The sequence below is a fragment of the Sturnira hondurensis genome, unplaced genomic scaffold (genome assembly GCF_014824575.4).
Source record: "Sturnira hondurensis isolate 20B ecotype Veracruz unplaced genomic scaffold, ASM1482457v3 Scaffold0014745, whole genome shotgun sequence".
NCBI lineage: Eukaryota > Metazoa > Chordata > Mammalia > Chiroptera > Phyllostomidae > Sturnira > Sturnira hondurensis.
The window spans coordinates 1,902,470-1,922,063 of NW_028087376.1; the positions used below are offsets into that span (position 1 = coordinate 1,902,470).

General features: G+C 43.1%; 1 protein-coding gene across 2 annotated transcripts in view; it reads left to right on the forward strand.

Moving 5' to 3' along the window:
* WDR59 (WD repeat domain 59) overlaps positions 1 to 10,022 on the forward strand; it is a 78,523-nt gene extending 68,501 nt beyond the window's left edge. For both annotated transcript variants that reach the window (XM_037063628.1, XM_037063624.1), the window contains 5 exons: positions 1,271 to 1,421; positions 1,517 to 1,589; positions 4,099 to 4,225; positions 4,594 to 4,736; positions 9,284 to 10,022. In XM_037063628.1, the coding sequence (XP_036919523.1) occupies positions 1,271 to 1,421; positions 1,517 to 1,589; positions 4,099 to 4,225; positions 4,594 to 4,736; positions 9,284 to 9,519 (730 nt within the window). In that variant the 3' untranslated portion in view covers positions 9,520 to 10,022. The remainder of the gene's footprint in view (positions 1 to 1,270; positions 1,422 to 1,516; positions 1,590 to 4,098; positions 4,226 to 4,593; positions 4,737 to 9,283) is intronic.
* Positions 10,023 to 19,594: the final 9,572 nt, after the last annotated feature.

Here is a 19,594-nt window from a genome sequence, read left to right on the forward strand (position 1 = left end):
CGGCCCGACCAGGAGAGGTGGAAGGGAGAGCTTTCCTTTTTGTGCTACAATAATTTCTGTCCCAACTGACTTTTTACAGCAGAAGGACACTATTTGTCATCTTTAACAAAGATTTGAGGCTCATGTGTCCTTGTTTATGCCTAGCCCTAAGTTCTATCGGTCTGAACTCAGGAGTCTGAGCACTTGAGATGGTACATTTCTTCGGCGCTGTAGAGTTTCGTCCCTGAGAACACATTAGAGAATCGCATGTTGGCTTTTGTCTTCTCCAAAGGCCATGATGCTTTCACCTGTTAGACAATTTATGAAAACACTGAATTTGTATTTGACTTATTGCACTGAGATAGAGCACACTGGAAATATAATGTGCAAAAAGATTTACAGCCAGGTAAGCTGCTTGAATCTCCCTAACAGTGAGGCCAGATGCAGACAGAGAGACAGGAAAGCTCTGCCTTTTTTCAGGGGGGCTTTGCTTTCTTTACTGGTCAAGGCCAGACCTGGGACATCACATACTCACACTTCAGTTTCCTCAGAGTAACTCAGGGATGATAATGCTTGTTCTACACACTTCATATGAGGCTCACGTAAGATAGTGAGTGTGAAACACCTTAAGAAATATTAGACAGTGCTTGATGGGAAAAGTATCAATATTATTCCATCACAAAGGCCAAGTCCCTCTGGTCCCTACCTTGCATTCTAGCACGGTGGTCCTAAAAGGAGCAAAGGGGATATGAGTACTTAAAAGGTGAAACTATGCCTCATTGTTCTTATTTAATAGCTCGTATTCCTAATCCACCTCCTGAGTCTGTTGCCTGCTTGCCATAGTGCAGCGTTCTCTGAGCGCCATCACGTAGCTTTAGGTTATATGCCTGAAGTATAGAGGAGCATGTAGAAAGCATTGTGCTTCTGCCTTGGGGCTTGGGAGGGAGCATGCATGGCCTCACTCAGACGGTAGTTTAGTGTCCTTAGTTCCTGGAGAAGCCGTGTTCAAGTGTGAGCCCATGCCTGATGCCAGCCAGAAGCTTTCAGAGTAGTTTTCTAGGTCCTTTGTATTACTTTTATATATTCTATTCCAAAGCAAATTTAGCCAGAATCAAAGTAGATCAAGCCTCTGGGTCTGTAGGAGGCCCTGGTACCTGAGAGGGGTTTTTGAGGTTGAAGTAAGCATCTTTTCTTCTCTATTCCTGAGGCAACAACCTGCCATGATTGTGATAGTGTCCTCCCTCCAGCTCTTCTCTTGACTCGTTTTCTCTCCTCTCACCTTATTTCCCAGGTTGGCTCATTACTGCCAGCTCCGGGATGTCCAGACGTTGGCTATGCTCTGCAGTGTGTTCGAAGCCCAGTCTCGGCTTCAGGGAATACCAAACCCTTTGGTACCTTTCCCCAGTCGTTCATCTAATCTTGTGGTGTCCCATAGTCGATACGTAAGCTTTTGGTTTTCTGGTTTGTATCTAACTTTTCCTAAAGGTAAACCCCCATGGAGAATGGTATTCTGACGCTGCTGCTGTTTGTTCTGCAGCCCAGCTTTACCTCCTCTGGTTCCTGCTCCAGCATGTCAGACCCAGGGCTCAACACTGGTGGATGGAACATAGGTTGGTATGGAACTGACTTAGCCCACGTTGGACGTTTAGTTCTTGGAAAGCTGCATGTGAATTGCTAATAATACATAATATTTAGTTGATGAATAGTCTACATTTTTTTTCTTTGTCATTTTTTTTAAAATTTAGTAGGATGGCAGTACTGTAGTCAGAAAGACCTGGACTTTCATGTTTGAACAGGCCAGTTTCTGGAAGGTCTTTCTGTGCCTTTCTGGTTGTTTTATATCCCATGACCTTCAGACACTGACTGTGAGACTTCCCAGTGTTCACCCCAAGATCCTAGCCCTGTACTTCTTCTATCACATGTGCCCCTGCCAAGGACGTCTGCCACTTTGGTTTACGTACCTCTCTCAACATCGAGGAGCAAAGCAGAGTCTGATTCCAGCTGATCAGAAAGATCTGTTTAATGAGTGTTTGTGTTTTCTGGACTTTCAAAATTTCTGTTTAAAGATGATCTTCATTTTCCTGATTGTAAAAGTAATACATGCACAGTGAAGAAAAAACACAGCAGAGTGTCTGAGAAGATAGTGGTAATCATTTATTGCTCCATCTGGAAATAACAAGTGTTAACATTCCAGAACATTTTCTTCCAATCTTGGTGTATGCAGGGTAGAGGAGGGCTCATTCTGTGTACGTGATTTTCTGTTCTGCTTTTAATTTTATCATGAGTGTTTTCTCATGTCACTTAAAAAATCTTTATAAATAATGACTACTTAATATGCTACGAAATAACTATACCATTATTTGCTTAATCCCGAGAAAGAAAAACAAAGTTGGAGGAATCACACTAGCTAATGTTAAACTATTCTATCAGGGCATAGTAATCAAAACAGCATGGTACTGACATAAAAACAGACACATAGATTAATGGAACAGATCAAAGAGCCCAGAAATAAATTTACGCCTTTATAGTCCAGTAACATTTGACAAAGGAAGCAAGCACATACAATGGGCTAAAGATAGTTTATTCAATAAATGGTGTTGGGAAAAATTGGACAGATATGTGCAGAAAAATGAAACTATAGCACCTTATATCACACACAAAAATAAATTCAAAATGGATCAAAGACTTAAATGTTAGACCTGGAACCATAAACATTGTAGAAGAAAACTTAGGCAGCATAATCTCGGACATTGCTTGTACCAATGTTTTATTGGATATATTTCTCTAGGCGAGGGAAACAAAAGAAAAAATAAATAAATAAATGGGATTACATCAAACTAAAAAGTTTTTGCAGAGCAAAGGAAATCATCAAGAAAATAAAAAGATAACCCAGAGAATGGGAGAACATATTCTCCCATATTCTCCCATATTCTCCCGATGATATATCTGATAAGGGGTTAGTACCCACAATTTATAAAGAACTTAGAAAACTCAACACCAAAAAAACCCCAAAACCCAATTTAAAAATGAGCAAGGGATTTATCCAAAGAGGACACACAGATGGCCAAAAGACCTATGAAAAGATGCTCAATGTTACTAATCATCAGAGGAACAGAAATTCAAGCCACAATGAGATACAATGAGATACCATCACACACCTGTCAGAATGGCCATCATCAATAAATCAACAAACAACAAGTGCTGATGAGGATGTGGAGAAAGGGGGACCCTTTTGCACTGTTGGTGGGAATGCATATTGGTGCAGTCACTGTGGAAAGCAGTATGGAGATACCTCAGAAAATTAAAAATGGAACTGCGTTTTGACCCAGTGACCCAGCTTCTGGGACTATATCTGAAGGAACCCAAAACACTAATTCAAAAGAGCATAAGCACCCCTATGTTCATTGCAGCGTTATTTATAATCTCCAAGATATGGAAGAGGCCCAAGTGCCCATCAGTAAATGAGTGGATAAAGCAACTAGGGACATTTAAACAATAGAATACCACTCGGCTGGAAAAAAGGAAAGTTTTAGTCTTTTTGCAACAGTATGGATTGACCTGGAGAACATTATGCTAAGCCAGTTGGAGAGAGACAAATACCATATGATTTCACTCATACATAGAATCTAATGAACAAACTGAACTAACAAGGAAAATGGAGACAGACTCATAGATGGAGAGCAGGCTCACAGCGAGTGGCCTGGCGGGGAGGTGAGAGGGTGGAGGGATGGGGCAAGAAGGGAAAAGGACTCACAGGCGTGGACAACAGTGTGGCGACTGGTGGGGGCTTGGGGGGGACTAAAAGGTAATAGAAAACAATACAAGGAAAATTAAATTTAGAAAGGCTTTATAAACAATGACTGCCTAATACGCTACTATATCACTGTCCTATAATTTGCTTAATTATTATGTGCGTACTTAATTATCGTATTACCTTAATAATAAGAACCTAGACAAAGAGGTTAGGCTAGGAAACGGTTCTGTTTGATAACATTTCTCAGGATCTTCAACTTATTCTTCTGAGGAATAAATTGGATGCGCACTGCTTTAGGAGTTTTTAGATTTTTTTTTTTACGCCTTCTCTGATTTTCGTTTTCCTTCCCATTTGATTCTCTTCAGCGGGGAGAGAGATAGAACACACATCTTCACCTTGGGGCGAGTCCTCACCCGAGGAAATCCGCTTTGGGAGTCTGACCTACAGTGATCCTCGGGAGCGAGAACGGGACCAGCATGATAAAAATAAAAGGTAACCACCTTCCCAGGTGAGAGCTGCCATTTCCCAGTGCTTAGATTCTCCCACATTGGACTCTTGCATTTAAAAAGGTGTATAAAGTGCCATTTGGTATTAAGCTTTTTTAAAAAAGATTATTTATTTATTTGTTTTTAGAGAAGGGGAAGGGAGAGGAAAAGAGAGGGAAATATCAATGTGTGGTTGTCTCTCACGCCACCACTACTGGGGACCTGGCCTGCAACCCAGGCATGTGCCCTGACTGGGAATCGAACTGGCGACCCTTTGGTTCTCAGGCTGGCGCCCAATCCACTGAGCCACACCAGCAGGGCTAAGCTTGTGTTTTCTTGAAGGGACTGGCAGGAAATCTTTTTAATTTTATCCAGGCTCCTGGACCCCGCCAATACCCAGCAATTTGATGACTTTAAGAAATGCTATGGAGAGATCCTCTATCGCTGGGGTCTGAGGGAGAAGCGAGCCGAAGTGCTGAAGTTCGTTTCCTGTCCCCCTGATCCTCACAAAGGCATCGGTGAGCATGCAGTTTCTCCTTTTCCTGTCATTACCTGAAAGCTTCTATAATTGAGCTTGTCCATAAGACTTGGAATGAAGTTGTAGTTTCTTGTTTATAAGCAGAAATTTTGAAGCATTTTGAGTCTGTTTTAGTCTTCTGAAAATCCTTACATTTCATGATAAGAGTAAATTTTAATTGTTAACAGAAGTAGTTTTCTCTACAATACTCAGATACTGATCAAAAGTTGGAATATTTATTCATTTATTCAGCTAATATCTATCAAATTCCTCTTAGGCACAGTGCTAACACATTTTTTTTCTCTTTATGGGACTCATGGACTGGTGGGGGAGAAAAATTAAGTAATTAAAAATTGTGGTCAGTATTTAACAGCATACAAAAAGGATGTGGAGGCAGGGAGAGCAAGGAGGTATGGTGTGAAGGCCTGTCCGCACATTGCTGGGGTCTGAGGGCGAGGAGCTGTCTGGGCAGAGGCAGCAGGAAGGGCATCTGGGTGGAGGGAGCAGGCCTCTGGGAGAAGTGACTTGTTGTTTGGAACAAGTGAAGGAAGCCTAGTGTGGCAAGAACACAGCGACTGAGAAGAGTGGTGTAAACTTAAAATTAGATAATTAGATTGTAACTATAGTCTGTATTGTATTTGTAAATAAAAAGATTAGTAGGATAATTAGGATCTTCTGAGTAATGAATTTGGGTTGTATCCTAAGTCCAATGGTAAGCTTCAAAGGGCATTAAGAAGTTACTTGCTCTGGTTTCCATTTTAAGAGGAGCACTTTGTTATATAAAGAAAAGATTGGAGGATCAGAGCAGAGATGGGAAGACTGTTTGAAAACTGTCCGAGTTGTCAGAGAGACCGATGGCCCAGTCTAGGGGTGATATCAATGGCACTGGGGAGAGACGGATGGATTAAAATATATGTTAGAGGTAGACTCATTATGACTTACAGACAGGTTCAGTGTGGGACCGAGGAAAAGAGATGAAGCTCAGATGACTCCTAGGTGTTCAGCGTAAGCAGCTGGGTAGATGCTGGTGCCATGTTCTAAGATAGAAAAGACTGGAAGAAAATTGAGAGCTCAGTGTGGGACAGTCAGACATGATGTGTGAGGCGTCAGACTGTAGAAGTCGTGTAGGCAGTCAGATGTGAATTTGGAGTTCAAAGGAGAGATTGGGGTTAGAATTAGGAATTTGGGAATCTTCAGCACATAAACAGTATTTAAGCTGTGAGAATGGGTGCATTTGCCTGGGAGCTGGTGGTGGGGAGGAAGAGTACGGGAGAGCAAATAAGAGAGCCACCCACCCTGGGCCTTGAAAGGAAACTGGAACATGGAGCTTGAGGCTTGGAAGAAGAACCAGAAACAGGGACTTAGAAGGAGTCACTGCCCTGCCCAGTGTGGCTTGGTTGGGTGTCATCCCACAAAGCAAAAGGTCCCCAGTTCAATTCTCAGAGCACATATTTGGGTTCTGGGTTCGGATCCCAGTCAGGGTGTGTTCACGGGGCAGTGAACTGATGTTTCTCTCTTACAGATGTGTTTCCCTCCTTCTTTTTCTCCCTCTTTTCCCCTCTCTCTCAACTAAGTAAATACAAAATCTTAAAAAAAAAAAGAATGAGTCACCAATGGTCAAGACTGTGGTATGAAAGAAGCTAAGAGAAGAGACGGTTTTTAAAGGGCGAGATGAAAGACCGCTAAAGGGGGTGGGCTGAACACACACTGGTTCCTCTCTCCTTTAAGTGTCTGTGTGGAGCTTTACTGAAAAGGCATAACCATGCTAGGAAATGTAATGTTGGCAATTAAACTCGGGACCTGGGAGGTAGATACATTAGCGGTAGCTGATTCTGTAGGGCCTGAGAGGGCAGAACCCCAAACTAGCAGGCAGAAAAACAGTAAGACATGTGGCAGAACCTCCAGATGGCTCATGAGTTAGGGGTACCTGGTACCTCTGGAAGTGGCATGAAGGTGAGATTGAAAACTGGGATATTGTTTGGTGCCCTTTGCCGGGTCCCAGGTCCCTGCTACTGGTTTGAAGAGCAGGTCCTTACCCTTCCTCCACCCCTGCAGAAAACTGGAGGTTCATTCGCCAGAGAAGGGAAACGCATTTCCAGATTGAAAGGGCCTTTCCCAGCACCTAGCATGATGAGTGAAGAAAGACCTAGGTTAAAGAGAAGACCCCAGAAGCTTCCAGAGACAGAATGCAGGTTACTCACAAGGAACTAGATGACACTGGAAGCAATGAACTAGACACTAGACACAACGCAGCAGTGCCTTCAGAATTCTCAGGAAGATGATCTCTGACCTAGGATTCTTTCCCCAAATGACCAGTTGAGTGTGAGCGTGAGTGTGCGGTCTATTCAAAGGGGGGGATGGATCCTACCCTGGAAAAAAAAAGAAAAACTGGAGGAAGCCAGGAAGCCAGGGAGTCAGGGTGACGGCGAAGGGAGACCTATGTGGCAGGCCAGGAGGTAGACCAGTCCAGCTCAGAGTTTCCGGAGCGGTGTCTCCAAGAAGAGAAAACTGGAAAAAACATCTAGTGTATTTCAGTGTTCAGTGTCTTTATAGAAGATTCAGGTATTTAAGGGAGAGTGTAGAGATGAATTACTGATAATTCACAGCAGACTAAGCAGATGAATGAAACAAGAGTATTACCAGCTCCAGAAAAGGTAAAGTGTGCAAGACAGGGGAAGTTGTCATGGTACACAGCTTGAATAACGTGAAAACAGGACAGCGATCCAACCAAGTGGTGGTAGGACTGTCTGGGGAAGATGAGGGACAGGTGGTGTGTGTGTTTGTGGTTGGGGGGCTGGAGGTGAGAACACTTCCACTGCAGAAAGTCGATAGATAATGCATAAATGAGAAAACTAAGAAGTAGCTTTATAAGCAGGTTGTTTAGAGACAGGGGGGTGAAAACAAAAGAAACAGTTAAATGGGTTGAAAGGCTTATTCTCGGTAGTGGTGGGGGTGGAAAGCAGTGCTGGTTTTGGTAATGCAACATAGTGTGTAGAATATTTCACTCTTTAAGTTGTGTGTGTGCGGCTAAGAGGCATAGCTATTGTTAGACGGCAATTTTCAAGCCAGTCTGATTTGGCTCACAATTTGCCTTCACTAGACGTACTATAAAATTTTCTCCAAAGTGACTGTGTGTTTAAAAAGTATTTGTTGGTGTTTTTATGGTGGCCCGAGGAACTGCCTGTTAAGTAAGACAAGAGGAACAAACCAAGGGAGACTTGAAGATTTGGTGGCAGAGGGGATGCGGGGGCCCCTCATGGAAGAGGCTTTTGTTCCCTCGGGGAAGTGAGAGACGAGGCCATCAGATGACAGGGGAATGTGGGCATGAGGGAGGCGTTTTTGGAATGTGGCCGGGGTATGAAGTGGCCACCTAGGGAGTGGAAGAGAAACAGAGTCAGACCACTGCACAGCGCTCTGGGACACGCACCGCGATGGCGGGCCTTCTCTCAGGACCACTCAGGGCAGACGAGCAGACAGGTGACAGGGCTCAGCCAGGGGGCAGGTTTGATCGGGTGGTACCGTGGAGGAGGAGGAGGGCAAAGGCATTGGCGTGTTTGCCAAAAAGTGAGGATAAAGTTGGACCATGTAATTCAAGCTACCACTTAAGGGGAAAGTGCCATCAGAGGGAGGCTGATGGGATGAAGTAGGAGCGAAGGTGGGAGACTAGAGGTGAGAGGGCAGTGACCTGAGAGGCTGGTGTGCAGAGGGTTAGTGGCATGAATTTTGAAGACACCAAGGATCATGCCGAAAATTAAGGTGGAGAGGAGATTAATAACCAAGAGAAGTTTTCAGTGTTTGGAAGTGTCATCAGTAGGTAACAGCTGAGACAAGGAGGAAAGGCTGGTGAAGCCAGGTGGCATTGGCCTCAAGAAGAAAAGTGACACTGTGGAGGCAGTGACAGGACACAGTGCCCACCCGCCCTTCCCCTGCTTCTCCTGACAAGAGTATAGAGAGCACAGGTGAAGGTTTGCACTGGAGCTGGCGCTGGGATGGATGGGGCTGGGATTAGCCCTTGGGGTCTTGTCCGGGAGGCTGGGGACCAGTCGTGGCAAACCAGTCCTGGCACCTTCCCCAACGGTGCGGGGCATTGCGGGGCCTGACCTGCTGCTTGGTCACCGGCGGGCAGGTAGGGAAGAGATAGGAAGACCAACCAGCTCTCATCTGGGTGTTCACCGAGTCCTTCAGTGCTTTCAACACACACTTGTTCATCACGCTCTGTGTGCCAGGCCCCTGCAGCAGTTGAAGGTGGGAAGAGGAATGAGACGCTGCAGGTGCTGGGGTGTGACTGGGATCTGTGCAAGCCAGGCACCCGCCGCACCCTCTGCCCGCACCCTGCCACGCAGGGACAGCAGCTCCGTTGCAACACTTAATGAGACAGTAAAAGAAGGTGTTCTGCTCATTAAAAAAAGAAAATTGAAAATCATTGGCCTAGTAGAATACTACAGAGTCCTAAGGTGTGTTCATCTTCCTTAGCTCACAATGCCCAGTGTGCTTTTGCAGAACTCAACTCACGTGTCTCTTGTTTTGGCCATCTCCAACCACTTCCAGAGTTCGGTGTGTACTGCAGCCACTGCCGGAGTGAGGTTCGTGGCACGCAGTGCACCATCTGCAAGGGCTTCACGTTCCAGTGTGCCATCTGCCACGTGGCAGTTCGAGGATCGTCCAATTTCTGCCTGACCTGCGGGCATGGGGGGCATACCAGCCACATGATGGAGTGGTTTCGGACCCAGGAGGTGTGTCCCACTGGGTGTGGGTGTCACTGCCTGCTCGAAAGTACTTTCTGAACTTACAGACCGTGGGAATTGCCGGAAATCCAAGAGGACCCCACAAGTGCCACACGACAAGCTCTCTGCCAGGAGAGAGGCCAGAGAACCCATGCCCAAGTAGCCCGGGGTATGTTTCCCTCACCAGCTGCGTGAGGGAAAAGAGCCTTGGCCCTCTCTTCAGCGTGGTGGTTGGTGGTGTGGGTGTCGCTGAAGGTGGATGAGGGCAGGTGCGCAGAGCTGTGCAGCCAAATAGAAGTTTTCTCGAAGAAAAGCACCTGCCTCCTGAGCCAGGTTAACTTTAAAGGTGTTAGCCTTAGACCACCGAACAGCATCCTTTCCAATGCCACTACAGAGACCAAGATCAGAAGCAAAGGACAGTCTCCTGAGCCAAAGGACAGTGGACGTTAATTTAGTTGACAAGTGGGCCGATGATATATGTTGGTACATTTCATGAACTGATGTGTTGTCGTCTTTTAAAATTAGAATGCTTAAATTGTAAATATATGGTGTACTTAAGGGTTCTTAAGATGTATTTTTTGTTCATTATTTCTATTTCAGTTGGTCTCCCTTGACTAATAAAATTCTAGTAATTGTTTTTTTAAAAAGGAAATTCAGTAATGATTTAGTGAATCTTTTTACTCTACTTCTAATTGAAGTCAGCTCTTGGACAGGAACAAATGAGTGCTCAGATTTTCAACAGAAATGCTGATTTACTTTGGTCATCTGGCAGAAGAAAATAGAATTTGACATTTAAGGTTCTTCTCAACTCCAAGAGTCTTTTTTTCCGCAGAAGGAAAATGAGGGGCAATGTGGCAGCGCTGAGGTAACAATGTCCGGGGCCTCCGTGCAGGCTGGCCGGGCTCCCGTGCGCATCTTCGCTCTCTGCTCAGGCCCCTGCGCAGCCCTTGCCCCCTGTTTATCTGCGCTCCACCGCTCATGACTCCCATGTCCACCCACTCTTCAGAATCACTCTCAACACTTTGCATTTGGTGTGTGCCCAGGAAAAGAAATCTGTTTGATATTGCTACTGAAATTTATATTTGTTTCTTAGACTTGCACCATTTCAAATTGATTCACTTAAGAAGTGTCGCACATCGTTGTGTTTTAAAGTACGGGCCAGGATTCACCAGTGGGTTGTGAAATCAATTTAGTGGGTAAAAACCAGCATTACAAAGATGAAATCAAGTAGAAGAAGAATGATCAGCATGACCGTTCATGGCTAGGGTAAGTACCGTTCTGTGTAACTTGTTTATGAGCATACATGTGAAAACCTGCCCATGTGTAGAGTGGGTCACAATGTGAATTCATTTCTTACCGAGGCTTGCGGTCAAAACATTTTCAGAACACCATTTTGGATGAGGTCTATACTTTGTCCCTTGTGTTACTTGGTGCAAAACAACGTGACGTAAGGAAAGCCCAGTGAGGCTTTCCTGCACAGTGAGAACCTGCACAGTGAGAGCAGGGACTGAACCCTGCCCTTTGCTCCGAGGTCAGAGGCCAGCGCCTGCGCAGAGTGAACTGAATAATGAGGTGCAGCAGGCACGTGGGAGGCAAAGGCGGCAGCCGAGGAAACCTGAATTTGTTCTCTTGGCCTTCCTCTTGGTGGCGGTGATGCTGCTGTCATGGCGATCACAGGGTAGATTGACCAGTGACACTGACGTGAAGAATCTGTTGTGTTCCTCTGTGAAATCGCACTATCTGCAGAGAACAGTGCTTCCCGGTGCCCCGCTGTTAAACCTAATGTAAAAATATGTCCCTATCTGTCCCCATCAAGAATTAGATGTGTTTATTGTCTTAATTTATGTGTTTATAGGAATCTTGTCTTCTAAACTGAAAAAAACCTTAATAATGGGTGTGAAGAACTTGAAAGCTTAAAACATTATATAACGTCTTCTTTCTTAAATTAAATTTATTGGGTGCCCTTGGTTAAAACGATTGTATAGGTTTCTAGTGTAGAATTCTATGATACGAGATCTGCATATGTACACTGTGTGTCCACCACCTGAAGTCATACCATCTCTGTCTTTTTTAAATACATATATTCCTTTTGAATTTCTGAGTTACCAGAACAAAAGTCTAATAATTTAAAAATATTCGCTATTGGAAACATGTTGTTCTGGGTGTTGGCCATGGTTGGTATTCTCCATGCCTCAGAATAGATTATTACAGGCACCTAAGTCCTTTTTTGTTTGTTTGTTTAAAAAAATAATAATACAAGCTATGTTCCAAAGTATCCTTGAACTTGGCAAAGAAAACAGAGCTAGCAGCCTTATTTGTACACCAGAAACAAAGAGTTGCTCAGGTGGCCTGCCAAAAGAGTATGGGAAGGGCTGAGCCTTCTGAGTAACCATCAGCTTGACTTTGTTCCCCTGTGCAGAGGCCCCCATAAAACACAGGTACTTAGCGTTTCCTTGGTAATGCCATGTAGACAGAATCAAGGTTGCTTTAACTTTTTTTTGGTAGACTTTCACCTAATATAAAAATATGGTCAGTCTGAGGTGCTGAGTTCGCATACTGGGAGCTCCTTTCCTTAGTGCTCAGTGATTCCCTGGTTGGCTGGCAGAATGTAGGGGAACGCTGGTTCCTTAATGCAGCAGGAACTTGAGGGAAAGATAGGAGTCAATCATTTTGTCAGAAGACCGACGCTGAAACACTGAAGGGTGGGGCAGCTCTGTGGTGGTCTCTCTGCTGCAGAACAGTTTCTTAGGAGATTGATTTTACTGTCAGTGGAAAAAGAGTTCAGAAAACAGTGTTATAAATAACACCCTCTACTTTATGGTTTACTGTTTCATGCCTTCCTCAGAGTTGGAGCTGGCAACAGGGTCCCATACACACACTCAAAGGACAGGTCCTGGGGACAACACACACACCTTAGCTTCCTCGTTCTCCTTCAAGCTCACTGTCCTCGTCAGAATGAGGACTACATCTGTCCTGTTGGCATTCCATAATGCTTGCACATTTATTCCACAGTTTCTCTGACTTGGTATTTGTCCTTAAGTCTAAGGTCTGATTTAATTCATCAAGTATTTACCATGAGATGAGCACTTAGAGGTGAATGTAAAGAAGGTGGTCTCTGCCCTGCTAGAGTATAAACTACAGCAAGAATTCGAGTGTTTATATAAACGCTTACACTGCACTGTGCTATTGACCTCCACGGGGAGGAAGGATTCACTCCACTGAGGGCAAAGATTGTACAGAGAAAGAGGCTTGGCTGAGTTTAAGGGTGAGTGTTCTTCAGGTGGGTAAGAGAGGGAAGGCAAGGATGGGAAGGGCTAAGGCAAGGGTGGGCAAGCGAGCATGGCACTGGGAGGCTCTGTATGTGGTTTCTTACAGGCAAGGCTTGGGCTGGTGCAGAGAATTGAAGCTGGGGAGCAGGGCAGGAGTCAGAGCACAGTGGGTCCCGACAGTGTGCCAAGGAGTCTGAGCTTTACCTGTAATTAAGGTCGTCTCCGCCTTTTATTGTCTACCAACAGCATAAGGGATGTTCTGCACAAATACAGAGCACCAGTTTTAATTTTTTTTAAATTACTAACAGAAGTGTTTAAATCAGTCACACCAGTCATTACCAAAGAACATCTCTTTGGCTTGATGTGTAACATAAAGGATGAGTGAGATGCCATGTCTGGTCTATTTTAATTTTTACTCTCTTTTCCCTGTTAAGTAGGAAAATCCTAAATGCGTTCTGACAGATCATTGAGGATGCAAACAAGTGTTTGGTGGTTATTAAAAACTAATTGGTGTTTCTGTCTACAGTCTCTTGAGAGTCTTGATATTTTGATGTGATAAAATTCTTGATATTTTTTATTTAAACATGGATAATAAATTATGGGGAGATTTCCCCCTGAACACTTCATTCAACCTTTTATCCAATGGGCAAAAAATGATCACATTTCTCAGAAGCTGAAAAAGCATTGGATTCTCATTCCTGTTTTTTTTTTTTTTTTTGTGGCAGCATTTGGCTGTGCCTTTAAAGATATGCACAGTGATAATGTCATCTGTTCCTTTCTCTCACAAGCAAAGAAAATCATCAGATTTGGGGAAGACTTAAATATTCATGAACAGGTTAAACCGTTAACCTGTTGAGTTGTTGAAGTGAAACTGGAAAAGTCTGCATTCATGCTGCCTGTCACTACAAGAACCAATAAGTAGAGACAAGGATTGAATCTTTATGGGAGCTTTAGTCAGATGCTGGCAATCTGAGATGTTGGGTCATATACCCTAAAAAGTGTCTTAACATCTTATCTCAAGCCAACCTTTTTTGTAAGGAGTAGAAAAGGGCAAGTAAGGGGTTTGGAATTTGGGGGAAAAGGTTAATCAGTTAAAAGTTGCAGTCTGGTGATTTTCCTAGCATCCCTTCATCTGCTGACCAGCGATTCTTTAGCTGTATCCTGGTCCACAATGGCTAAGGTACCATCTTGATTGCTTGAAGTCCTCCAGGGGCACGAAGTTTGAATTGTTGGCAGGCCCCCTGGAGTCAGGGTAGGTCTGGTCTTGCATTCCAGTTCCTGGAGCAATAGCTTTCTATAAGCATTAATCAATAAGCCTATTAACAATAACTAAAACTAAAAAAAAATTATTGTTTTTAAAGATTTTTATTTATTTATATTTATCGAGGGGAAGGGAGGGAGAAATAGAGGGACCTGGCCTCGAACCCAGTCATGTGCCCCGAATGGGAATCAAACCAGCAACTTTCTGCTCTGTGGGATGACACCCAACCAACTGAGCTATGCAGGTCAGGGCTAAAGATTTTTAACTCTTGAGTTTCCCCATCAGAAGAACATTGGGTTGTTTCCAGTTTTCAGAATTGACTTTTGAAAATCATTTCTTTAGTTTCTTTAAAAACAAAGATTACTGAGGTCAGTGAAACAATATAAGGAAATAAATAAAATTCATGATCTTCCTGCTGTCTCCCCAGCAGCCAGCTTATTCTTGTATATTTTTCTCTCATACAGATGTGCAAATACTAGAAGGAATTTTTTGTATGTAGAAAAATGTGGTTTTGCGCTTTATACTACGGTTAGCTTCTCACTTGAAAATACGTTATGACATTTTCCCAGCAGTGGATATAATGTAAAAGAATAACTTTCCATTTGATATTTGAAATATTAAAACTGGATATGGTAGTGTGTGCCAGGACTTTGCTGCCCCTCTGTGCAGAGCGTAACTGCTAATCCTGGAAATAACACAACAACCAGAGCACTCTGAAAGATGAACTGGTTAGGGACATCAGTGCTGGAGGAATGACGTAGAGGGAAACTGTTTTATAACCCTCCACCCAAAAGAAGAAAGTGACCTGTACCCAGCATTTCATGGCCCCCAACCTAGCAGTTGGGGCCCAGAAGGAAGGAGAGCCCTGTAATGCTAGCTGAACTGGGTAGCCCCAGCAAGAGGGATTGGCTGACATCCAGTAGCTGGGCAGTCCCATTTAGGTTCAGCAGCTGGGCACTCTGCCTTACCTCTGATCTGAGACTCTTCCCCCACTGAAAGGCAGCTGGTGACCTAACACTCTCCTTGCCTTCTGGACCTGAAAATCCCCTCCCCACTGAGACACCAGGTGGCTGGGAGCAATGGCAAAGGATCTCTCACCAGACCCAGTGCCTGGCTCAGAAAGCTTCTTTGTCCTCATGTCCCTGGAGGTGCCAAGCAGCTGGCCCACAAAACTCCTTTGGCCCCTCAGGCAGCACCAGTAGGAACCAGTGGCACTCCTGGTGGCACCAGATAAATTAACCAGATCATAGTGACACAACAAAGGCTCTGAAAATTAAATTGTCTTTGGAACCACAGCCCCCCAAAGTAGGCCAAGCCCACTTATCAAAGATAAGCCTAAATACGGTGAGTACCTGCTAAAATATTGAACACGAGATTTAAATAGGAACCAGAATCTCCTAACCTAATAGCCAAAATGTTCAGGAAACAATTGGAAACCACATATTATACCAAGAAACAAGACAATCAGAACTTCAATGAGAAAAGACAATGAGCCTATGCCGATACTGGTGAGTGGGTGTTGGAATTACTTGACAAGGATTTTGAAGCAGCCGTCGTAAAAAAGCTTCCACAACCTATTACAGATGCACTTGAAACACATTTAAAAGACAGAAAACCTCAGCAAAGAAATAGAAGTTATAAAAATAACTAAATGGAAATTATAGAGCTGAAAATAACAAATTAAAAAACTTGTTGAATTCAAAGTGCAGAGTGGAAATGATAGAATAGAATCAACAAAATTTGGGATAGAATTTAACCAATTAGAACAGAGAAAAAATTGCCAGGGGGAAAAAAGCAATCAGAGCCCTAGGGACAGTAACAAAAGATATAACAGTTGTGTCATCAGAGCCCCAGAAGGGGACCCCAGAAGAGAGAGGGGATGGAAATGTCATTCAAAGAAATAATGTCCAAAGAATTCTCAAATTTAGTGGAAAGCATAAACCTACCAGTTCAACCAGTTGAGATTTATTTGTTGTTTTAAATTTATTAATTAATCCAAATAGGATAAATCCAAAGAAGTCCATGTCAAGAGACATCATAATTAACCTTCTGAAAACTAAAGACAAAAAATGTTGAATGTACCGACTCAAATGACAATGAGTTTCTCAGCATAAACTGTGGAGGCTTGAAAGAAGTAGACAACAGCACTGACCAATGTGTCTCAGTTGGTTGGGAGTCATTCCACAAAGTGAAAGGTCAGTGGTTCAATTCCTGGTCAGGACACAGTCCTGGGTTGGGGGTTCAGTCCCCAGTCAAGGTGCATATGAGAGGCAACGGGGATCGAAGATTCTCTCCCTTTCTCCCCTTCCCTCCCTCTCCAAATAAAATACGTAAGAGTAGATAACAGTTTTTCAGAAGTTGGAAGAAAACTGTCAACCTAGAATTATGCATCTGTCAAAATTGTCCTTCAAGGGTGAAGGGAATTTTGTCACTAGCAGACTTACCCAGAGAGAATGGCTAAAGGAGGTTATTCAGACAGACATGAATGACAAAAGAGGGATATTGGAGCAGCAGGAAGGGCGAACAATGGAAAGAGCAGAAATATGGGTACATATAAGTTATAGAAATCATATTTGATGAGTAAAGCAAATTGTAACATATTTGGTACTCAAAAAATGATATTTAAAAGTGGGGAAGGTAAAAGGACCTAAATGAAGTTTTCCACACTTCACCTGAAGGGGTGAAATGTTAATACCAGTAGACCAGTAAATCACGTGTATATTGTAATACCCAGAGCCACCCCTAGGGACACTATACAGAATGATATATGCAAAACAGTAAACATAAAATGGTACAGCCAGTGTAGAAAAGAGTATGGATGGCATTCATCAAAATCTAAATTATAAGTGTCGTATAATTCTATATAGAGTTATCAGCAATTCCAGTTCTGGGTATATACCAAAAAAGAATTGAAAGCAAAGTCCCAAAGAGATATTTTTGTATACATGTTCACAGCACTATTACTCATAATAGCTAAAACATGGAAGCAAACCAAAATGTCCATCGATGGATGAATGGATAAACCAAATGTGGTATATTTATACAATGAAATATTCAGCCTTAAAAAGGAAGAGAATTGTGTAATATGCTACAACATAGGCAAACGTGGAGGACATTATGCTACATAAAATGAACCAGTCATAGACAGACAAATGCTATATGATTTCACTTACATGAGGTACTTCATATACTCAAAACCATAGGGAGAGAAAGTGGAATGGTTGCTGCCTGAGGCTGGGAGGAGAAGAGAGTGGAAAGGTATTATTGAATGGATTTGGTTTCAGTTTTATAAGATGAAGAATTATAGAGATGGATGGTGGTGATGGCTGCATGACTATGAATGTACTTAATACCACTGAGCTGCATACTTAAAAATGGTTACGATAGTAAATTTTATGTTATGTGTATTTTGCCACAATAAGAAATTGGACAAGACTTGAACAGACACTTCTCCAAGGAGGACATACAGAGGATCCAGAGACACATGAAAAGATGCTCAATATTGCTAGCTAAGAGAGAGATGCAAATTAAAACCACAATGAGATACCACTTTACACCGGTGAGAATGGCTATCATAAACAAAAAAATAAACAAATGTTGGAGAGGTTGTGGGGAAAAGGGGACTCTAGTCCACTGTTGGTGGGATTGCAGGCTGGTACAACCATTATGGAAAACGGTATGGAATTTTCTCAGAAAACTAAAATTGGGCCTGCCTTTTGACCCAGCAATTCCACTGCTGGGATTATATCCTAAGAACCCTAAAACACCAATCCCAAAAAACCTACGCACCCCAATGTTCATAGCAGCGCAATTTAAAATAGCCAAGAATTGGAAGCAACCTAGATGCCCGTCAGTAAATGAATGGATCAAAAAACTATGGTACATATACACAATGGAATTCTATGCAGCAGAAAGAAAGAAGGAGCTCCTACCTTTTGCAACATCATGGATGGAACTGGAAAGCATTATGCTGAGTGAAATAAGCCAGGTGTTGAAGGACAAATACCATATGATCTCACCTTTAACAGGAAGCTAAACAACAAAACAAACAAACAAGCAAAATATAACCAAAGACACTGAAATAGAGAACAGGGGGACAGCGACCAGAGAGGAGAGGGGAGGGAATTTCAGGGGAAATAGGGGAGGGATTTAGAGGAACAAATACAAAGGATACATGGACAACAACTAAGAATGGTGGAAATGGGAGGGAAGGGGGGAGCATGGGGGGGTGGGTTGGGATAGGAGTAATAGACAGAAAACTGTACTTGAAAAATAATTAAAAAACAAAAGAAATTGGACAGAAAAAAGCTAAAAATAAGTCAAGATGGTATTCTAAAAATCTTCAAGTAGCCCACAGGAAGACGGGACAAATAGAAAATGAAAAGAAAACAAATACCAAAGTGGCGGATTTGTAACAACCCACTGGAATTGGCCCAATGGTCTGTCAATTAGTGAGTGGTTAGATAAACTGCAGAGCTAGGGGTGCACGTAACCACCGGGATGATTTCCGTGGGAATTGTGCCAAGTGAAAAACGTCAGTCCATAAAGGTTATATTCTGTGTGATTCTTGCTATATACCACTCTTGAAATGACAAAATTATAAAGCTGGAGAACAGTGTTCAAAGAAGAGGAAAGGTGGTGAACAGTTCGGAAACTATAAAATGAAAAATTGGTCCTGAGTGGTATGGCTCAGTGGATTGAGTGCCAGCCTTTGAACCAAAGGGTCCCCGGTTCACTTCTCAGTCAGGACACATGCCTGGGTTGCTGGCCAGGTCCCCAGTAGGGGGAGTGCGAGAGGCAACCACACATTGATGTGTTTCTCCCTCTCTTTCTTCCTCTTCTCTAGAAAGAAATAAATAAAAATTTTAATTAAAAAAGAAGAATTATAAAAATTGGAAACTTTTAACCTGGCAAAGAAGATGTAGAGGAGACATGAAATATTGACTTACAATGTCTAGTTTCTTGTTCCAATTTTAATCTTTTACTCTGATCCACTATGGTGGTTGGAATGACTTGCCAGTAATACTCCTGGTGGTTGGAAAGCAGTTAGAACTTTCAGGAGTAGATGATACATGTAGTTATCTGCCGTCACTTTGAAAATACACAACTGATCCTGGGAGACTGGTTATCACCTCCCAAACCAGATGCCAGAAGTCCCCAGTACTGCCACCAGAGAAGGTGCCCATTCATATGTGGTGAGGCCCACAGGTAAACTCAGATTGAATGAACAGAGAATAAGGTAAGAAGAGCAGAGACATGAGTTTCATAAAAATACTTATACTAGTATAAATCTTTTTAAATATATTTTATTGATTATACCATTACAGTTGTGCTATTCCCCCCTTCATTCCTCTCCACCCGCACACTCCCTCCCCCACCATTCTCCCCCCCCCCCTTAGTTTATAACCACATGTCTCAAGTTCTTTAGATTCTATATTTCCCCCACTATTCTCGCCCTCCCCCGTATCTATTTTCTACCTACCATCTATGCTATTTTCTGTGCCTTCTCCCCCCTTCTCCCCCTCCCACCCCCCTGTTGCTAACCCTCCATGTGTTATTCATTTCTATGGTTCCACTCCTGATCTAGCTGTCCATTTGGTTTGCT